General features: G+C 41.6%; 1 protein-coding gene across 1 annotated transcript; it reads left to right on the forward strand.

The window, feature by feature from the left end:
* The first annotated feature begins 853 nt into the window (after positions 1–853).
* Positions 854–2,510, forward strand: sox1b (SRY-box transcription factor 1b). Its single transcript, XM_035677820.1, has one exon. The coding sequence runs from the start codon at positions 981–983 to the stop codon at positions 2,046–2,048; it is 1,068 nt and encodes a 355-aa protein (XP_035533713.1). The 5' UTR covers positions 854–980; the 3' UTR covers positions 2,049–2,510.
* The last annotated feature ends 5,985 nt before the right edge of the window (positions 2,511–8,495 follow it).

Here is an 8,495-nt window from a genome sequence, read left to right on the forward strand (position 1 = left end):
TTTTAGTTATTATTATAAGCTATATAGGTCATATTTTATAAAATAGTAATAAGCCCCATTAAAATAATTAAATCTCAAAATCAGATCCTATATGGTATCTAATTTAGAAAGACATGATTACTTCAGAGCCCATGCTAATGAGCTTAATGGGCTCCTTCTGTACCTTCAGTTATTAAGCTCCTAAAGCAGCTGTAAATGTAGACTATTTATGTGAATGTTAATGAAAATACTATCATTGTTTACCTAGTTCTGTACTTTTTGTACTTGTTGTGATGGTGACGATGATGGTCTTATTAAGGCTATGATGAATCATTTGGCCACCATGTTTACTTTATTTTGTTTTCATTAAATGTGTCCTTGCTGTAACACAGGCTTCTTGTTTCTGCAAGCAGCAATTCCCCTTACTGTTAAACTTTTATTTGCTGTAAAATGTGTAAGAAGAGAACAAAAAAAAGCTAAGTGCTAAATGCTGTATAGGCTGCCTAAAGCGGAATAGTGGGAATTAAACTGATTACATGTTGTGTGTGTTTTAGCTACACACACAAAACAGATGACAGAGGGAGTAATTTTTAGGTCTCGCGCTCCGACGTCACCAGAACCTCGAGCCCCTGCATGCAAATCACGTCTGCGCTCGAGCCTCTCCATTGGCCGTCTCTCGCTCATTTAGCTGCTGTCAGAGCGCGCGGCCCAGGCACGCTCCGGTAACTTTTCCCAGTTCAGCTTTAACCAAAGTAAGCTCCGGCAACCGGTTTCTATTCAACCCGGCGCTCGCGGATCACAGGAAAAGGGCAAAAAGGGGAAGTTCGTAGCAAGTTTACCTCTGAGTGGATTTCATCCTGAGACTACAGCACCTTTTCATCTCTCGCTCTGCTTCTACCACTCTTCATCTCTCTCTTCCTCGGAGGTTTAGCTGCGCGCGGGCCAGCCTGAATGTTTCTGTGTGTTTGACTGAGAAGTGTTGTCCTACCAAGACGAGGTGAATGTACAGCATCATGATGGAAACGGACTTGCATTCCCCCGTGGTGCCCCAGACCAACCCATCCAACCCGGGGGGACACGCGGGAGGAGGAGGCGGGGGGGCCGGCGGCAAAGTCCCCCAGGACAGAATCAAGAGACCCATGAACGCTTTCATGGTCTGGTCCCGGGGCCAGCGGAGGAAAATGGCACAGGAGAACCCCAAGATGCACAACTCGGAGATCAGCAAGCGGCTGGGCGCTGAGTGGAAGGTGATGACCGAGGCGGAGAAGAGACCGTTCATCGACGAGGCGAAGCGGCTCCGGGCCATGCACATGAAGGAACACCCGGACTACAAGTACCGGCCGCGGAGGAAGACCAAGACCCTGCTGAAGAAGGACAAGTACTCGCTGGCCGGCGGACTCCTCGGCTCCTCTGCGGGTGTGGGGATGGGTGGCGGGCAGCGACTGGAGAGTCCTGGAGGGGGCCACGCAGGGGCAAATGCGGGCTACGCCGCGCACGTGAACGGCTGGGCGAACGGCACGTACTCGGGCCAGGTGGCGGCTGCGGCGGCGGCGGCTCATGCGATGATGCAGGAGGCGCAGCTGGCGTACACGCAACACCCGGGCACCGGAGCTCACCCGCACCACCCGCACCACCCGCACCATCACCCGCATCACCACCCGCACAACCCGCAGCCCGTGCACAGGTACGACATGAGCGCCTTATCTTACAGCCCCATCTCAAACTCTCAGAGCTACATGAGCGCCTCTCCGCCGGGCTACGGCGGGATCACCGGCTACACTCACCAGCACCAAAGCTCCGGTGTCTCCCCGGTGTCCGGCTCGATCGGAGGGACTTTGGGGTCCCTTGTGAAATCTGAGCCTAGCGTGAGCCCCCCGGTTTCCACCGCGCGCGCACCGCCACCGTGCCCTACGGGGGACCTGCGGGACATGATCAGCATGTATCTGCCCACCGGCGAGGCGGCGGGAGACTCCAGCGTTCATAGCAGACTGCATGTGCTCCACCCGCAGCACTACCAGAGCAGCGGCTCCACTCCGGTAAACGGGACGGTCCCTCTGACTCATATTTAAATCTTTAAATGTACTATAAGCACTACAAACCACAACCAAATATTTAAAAACTAGATGTGGGCGCAGGCTGCTGAATTGTAAATTATAGGCGGTTATAGCCATAAAAATGCAATCACTTTGAACAAACTTTTTTATTGTTATTTTTATTTTCTTTCAGTGATGGATTTCTGTCTGTCCGAGCTAAAGGAAAGCGCATCCGATTTACTTTTGCTCTCTGGAACAGAGCATGCCAAGTTTTGACACGATTTAAATTATAATCCGTGAAGGCTGGTGCATTTTGAAGGTTATTTTTTTCCGACTTTTCTGTGGAATTAAAAGGCACCAGCTGTGTGTTTGAGGGACCCTTAAAACCTGTTTAAAGAGGGAAGCGTATAATAAATGGAGGGCGGTGTGGAAGATGTGTTAAAATAAAGTTTCTAGGCTGCAATTTAAATTGATTTCCAGTTTTAATGCTTGTAAACATGTGAGTCAGTCGGTGTAATTTGAATTTGTTTTTGTTGTTGTAAAATCTTGTACATTGTGAATAAATAGGCCTACTGAAAACGCTTTAATGCAATTGTACATAATTTACAAAATACCAAGCCCCATTTTCGGGTTGAAGACGAGACAATTTTGCGCTGTGTTGAATAAATTTTCCAAGAATTTCTTCTCTTGGAGAAAGTGTTAGATTTGTTCGTGGGGGATTTATTTGTTGCAAGAGGCTCATCTAAAGTGTTCCTCCAATATTTGATGTTTCTTTACGTTTATTCCATTTCTGAAATCTGTTTGAAAATGCTGATAAGCTTATTGTTTGACTCTTGGCAAACAGTACAAATCTGCTCCAAATGCAAATGATAACAAAAAAGAATAATTACAACATTACAGGCAGATGTGTTTTCTCATTGATGCCAATGAAAAGATTAATTATCAGCTGGGCTGTTAATTGATTCTTTAGAATTTAAAATAATGGAAACATATTTTATTTGATTTTTTTAGATAGAGTAAAAATCAGTTAACCTTCTAATTACTCGTCTTATAAACCGGCATAAATCTGGATAATGTGCATTTTATCACTATAAATTCATGCTGGACATCAGAATGGGTAATGTGCCATATTAAGGTGATGGGAGTTATGTGAGGATGTGGAATTTTAATAGGGAAATAGCCAATGAAAATAGAATCTATACAGGCCTACATTGTTTCCTTGAATGTATTTTATTTTAAATTTTGATTTTATATCAGCGTTTTCTATCCTAGGATTTCATTTAGTATTTGGAAATTATAATGCCCACAATATATAAACATAGGATCAAATATTTTGTAGGTGGATAGTTTATCTGACAGTCTGTAACTCAAAGGTTGCACTGAACACTTGTAATATCAGCCTAATAATGTCCTAATCTTCCATTATTCTATCATTTTAAATGGGGCCATAATGATTTTAACTAAAGCACATGTTCGGGTTTTTTACTGTTTATTAATGCCAGAACAAACACAGTATATGCAAGACAGAAACAAAATGGGGATGTATTCCATTTGAATGAGTTATGTTTGTTATGTCGGTTTCCTATTTTCTGTTTCTTATTCTTTCATATTTTTTAAAAAGCCTTTTCCCCATGAGCTATTGTACTGTACCCCTGCATCTAAAATATGTACTCTTCAGGAGGAAAAGGCCTTTCATTCATCCTATTCCAATTTTTTTACCTCCTCAAATTCTAGCACAATTATCTGTATTTTGGCCAGCATCATTGGAAATTTACTTTATAACCTCAATGATCAGACCCAAGTTTCTATGCTGAAATTGTTCTTCTGTTATAACATCGCACTCAAAGGCCAAGCAAAGCAAAGTTTCTTCCTCTTTTCGTGGTCGTGACCTCAGTAATCTAGATCTCAAGCAAAAGTAAATCCGACAACAAGAGTATCCGCTGCTCAATGAACTACTAATTCTTCAGCTGGCTTCAATTGGGCCCACTTCACTCCACCTGGGTCCCTCACAGGTCCTTAAAATCTTCCCCCGGTTCCTCACCCACAGCATCAAACGCCTGCATCTCTGTGAGTGTAATTCTCCCGGTTGTTAAATTATTTCCTTCTTTAAGTTTGATGGCTGAATCAGTGGAGGCCCCGGGGAAGGATGGGGTAAGGGAGAGAGGGATGAATGAGCGGAGAGCAGAGAGGCGGAGGAGGAGGGAGAAGGCGAGGAGAGGAGGTTTTTTGTGTTGGAGGAGAATGGGGATTAGTCCTGGTGTAAGCTGGGGCAGCCCGGAGGTCACCCCCAACAAAAAGCCCAGCAAACAACACCCCTGGTTTTATCAGACTAATTCCCACTCGGGTCTGGGCTTAAAAACCAGAGGGCAACGTGGATGCAAATAATATATAATAAAGCTGTTTTCATGCATGTCAGGGGTTTATGCTGAAGGTATTTATTAGACGCCTCAATGTTCCCTAATGTGATTTTTTTAAGTTAAATTTCATATCACATTCATTTAAATTCCTTGGGTTTGTCGTTCTTGGTTTATTTTCAGAAATTACAAATTAGATTTTATTATAACTTTATTCATAAAAATAATGCATATACATTGAAATACAACCCAACAAACCTGTGTGTAAATATGCAGACAGGGTCATTTTAAAGGATTAATGCATAAATACTTAAATAGGTTATATTTTTTAATTTGTGGTGGTTAAGAAAAGACATTTTTAACCACCTTTTTATTTGCATTTTACTACTGCATGACTGATAACAATAAATGTTAACTCTTGTTTTCTCATTCTTTTAGATCACATTGATGTAACAAAATATAAAGATACATTTATAACCTGCCTGGGATCATTTAAACAGTTTTCTATAGTGACAGTCAGTAATCATGGCTGCTTATTTATGCCTAAAAGAATTCCACATTTGATCGATAATTGATTCATTGATGTGGGTTGAAGATCCAAGATCTGGAGATTTGTTGTTTAGACAATACATTTAGTCATAATACATAAACTGACATTAAAGAGTAGAGTTGCAATTTTTAGTCGATTAATTGCTAATCATTTTTGACAAACGAAAAAAACAAATCTCAAACATTATCTGGTTCTAGCCTCTTAAATGTGAGGATTTTCTGCTTCCTTTGCCATTATAATAAATGAAGAGTCTTTGGGTTCTGGACTATTCGTTGGACAAGAGACGTCACTTTGTGCTCTGGGAAATTGCGAGGAGCATTTTTAACAATTTCTTCACATTTGTTTGACTAAACATTAATCGTGAAAATAATCAATAGTCAAATGAATCAATAGTTAGTTGCAGCCTTACTAAAGAGCTTCAGGTAATATTTGTATTGCTGAAAATACTATTCTATTTTAAAGTGTAAAAGTGAAAAAGTGTTTGTGTGTGTCAAAGATAAGGAGGTGGACGTGGGGTTCTGTTCAGTGTGGTAAAGCGTATAAATACAGCTCTAGTTGGACTAGTTGATCAATCATGTCTTCATGAAACTGACAGATTTGGACACAAAAATCACACTGTACAACTACTGTGGGGCACATCAACTCACTAAACCTAAAGGTATGTTGACATTTTCTTCTGAATACACCAAATACCGATCCACGAAATGTCTGGGAAGAAAATGAGTGAATCATTTATAAGAATTATAATCTGGAAACTGTGACAAACCAAATGATCAGGTTTATTATCAGCTCCTGGTGTGACGATGACAGCATCCCGTTTGACCTCAAGCTCATGTAAGAGGAAATACACCCAAATATCTCCTCCTCTTTAAGGCAAGGATCAGTGATCAGAGAAGGATATTTGGGATCAGTCACATGCAGCCCGGTCTGGTCCACTCGGCCTCAGTGGCCCAGGATTCTCCCATCACTGAGGCCGGGGGCTGGACCATCACAGCCATGTGTCTGCAGGTTTTCATCCTCTCCCCATGTTCTGCTTGGCACATGCTTGGACACCACTGCTCTGGCACTTCCCACTCCATAACCCCATGCACACACCCCCCCCACCACCAACCCGCGTGCTCCCGGTGTCCTAAACGTGGCTAATCGGCATCAGTTTATCACGCCTCCGCATATTTCCCTCCTTCTCCTCCTATAAAAACTCTCACCTCCGACGTTGGACCCGGTTCTGTCATGGGAGATTACGGGGGACCGATTGCACAAGACCGAATGTGGCGCGAGGAGATTAGCCGGGACGCCATAGAAAATAGCAACGGGGCCAACAGATTCCTCGCGAGGGGGCCTTATCGTGCAATTACACGTTGACACGTTTTAACCATTTTTCAGCCTCTTAATCCGAGGGCCCCCCTCCTCCCCTTCCCTCCCCCCTTCTCTCTCCAAAAGCAGACCTATTGGTGCTGAGGGAGCCTCGCTGCTCTCTGTCTGACTCTCTCCATCACTCTGAAAAGTCTGCCACATTTTCTCTTTTTCTCTCTGTTAATATTTCTAAACATTTAAAAAAGGGAAAATTACCAAAGACTTGTTGAGATTGTTGCAGTTGCAAAACTTTAAAAGCTAAATTAAGAAAAACATATTGAAAGTTTAAGAGTTTTAATATTGATGACTGAATGAATAAAAGGGAAAGAAACTTTCTCCTTATATTTAGATGGATAGACAGTTCATGACTTGATAAAACCAAACTCTATAAAGCTATCACTCCCATTCCCAATTTTTTCATGACGGTCTCAGAAACTGATTCTTGCCTTCAGGTTGTGTGTTCTCTTGGTGTCCAGTGCAGGCTGCAATGTCAGCTGAAGCCAGTTTACAAAATACAGAGTGCTTAAAAACAATACATTAGAATAATATGTAAATGAGTATTTTCCATTAAGCTTATTGTATCTGTAATTTAGTGTATATATTGTAGGTGGGTTGGGATACTTAGCGAAACAGTGCCAGCAGATATTATAGCAAAGTCTCTTTTGCCATCTATTTTTTGTCAGTCTTGTTGTCAGGATTTTAGAAATACTGAGGTAAAATACTGAATACTGTACGAGCTCCTCTCAAGAGAACCTCCCAGAACACACTTTTTACACTTTTCCTCTTTTCTTTTTAGTATTTTATTTCTTGCCAACAAGCCAAATCTTTTACCCTAGTTAATCCCGAACAAACCAGGGATCGCGGTCAGGGTAAAATATATTGCAATGTATAAATATATAATATAATAAATATATATACAATGAAAACAGACATGTACAAATAACAGGAAGACTAAATATAAAAAAATTCATAACTGTATTTATTAGATAAAGTGCAGTGATTGTTGATCAACTGCAGAAGTTGAATATGGACCACTGTAAGACAGATCAAGCAGAAGGTGCACTGTGTAGTATTTTCACTCTGCTATAGCTCGAAATGACTGCAACATGTTCTCCTCTAATTTCTATCTCTTACAGCAGCCAATAAAAGTCAAAGATGACTTAGTTCTGTTTTAGTTGCAGCTGATAAAAAAAAAAAACTTCCATGAACTCAGATTCTTCCCACATAAATCTCAATGTAGACTACACCGCAGCCACTGCCTCCAGGTTTTTAACAGAGTCACCAGGCATCAAACGGACTGCGTGGTGTGTTGTTCCACCATGCTGCTCAATTCAATTAGGGCCTTTCATGACAATCAATTAGGGAGTACCCCCTGGATCTCCCCAGGGGCCTATAATCATCACACACCGTCTGCTCAGACAGGCACTGGGGAGCCCCGCCCACCAGTAACAAGGATGCTTCAGTGCAACGGAACGGGGCCACTGGGAACCATGAGGAGACAGTGTGAGCTTTATTTCAAGGCATTTTACTTCAGATTACGTTCTTTTTGTCCTTACTGGCTGTGTGTTAAATGTAGATTTTCCCCCATTAAGTGTTGCTACTCTGCACCATTTTGCTGCGTATAAGGGTTTTACCAGGAAGCCTGTTTTATTCTAAGCCTTTGGTTTGTTATAATTCTTCCAGCTGGTAAACACACACAGAGGTTAAAGCATTGTTTTTGAAAGTGTTGCCGGCTAAAACTACATTGTTAATAGAGTATTTACTGGAGATTGCAAAATAATATACCTGCTGCTTATTTTACACTGGAATATTTAGGTAACTAATAATCCCTTTAGTGTAGGTTTCATCCAAAACAATCCCATTCAGTATGGGCTGCAGTGGTGGAAAATTTAAAGTAAAAGTACATTTAATTAACTACTGTACTTAAGGTAACAATCTTGAGGTGCTTAAACTTTATTCCGAGTATGTTGCTGCTACTTTCTACCACACTATTCTCCACTACATTTATTTGACAGCTGTTGTCAGATTGTGAATACAGATTTAAAGAAAACTGATGATCAGCTTCTGAAATGTGATGGATTGTTACAGATCATTAAACTACGTATATATCTAAGTATATAAAGTAGTTAAAATTAGATCCACCACCAGCTACAACATTAAAAGGGGCCTCAACCAATCTGTCATAAAGTCAGTTCACTCGTGATTAGAGTTGTTCTGATTCCGATA

Source organism: Morone saxatilis, unplaced genomic scaffold (genome assembly GCF_004916995.1).
Source record: "Morone saxatilis isolate NCDOM2014 unplaced genomic scaffold, NCSU_SB_2.0 Contig6, whole genome shotgun sequence".
Classification (NCBI taxonomy): Eukaryota; Metazoa; Chordata; class Actinopteri; family Moronidae; genus Morone; species Morone saxatilis.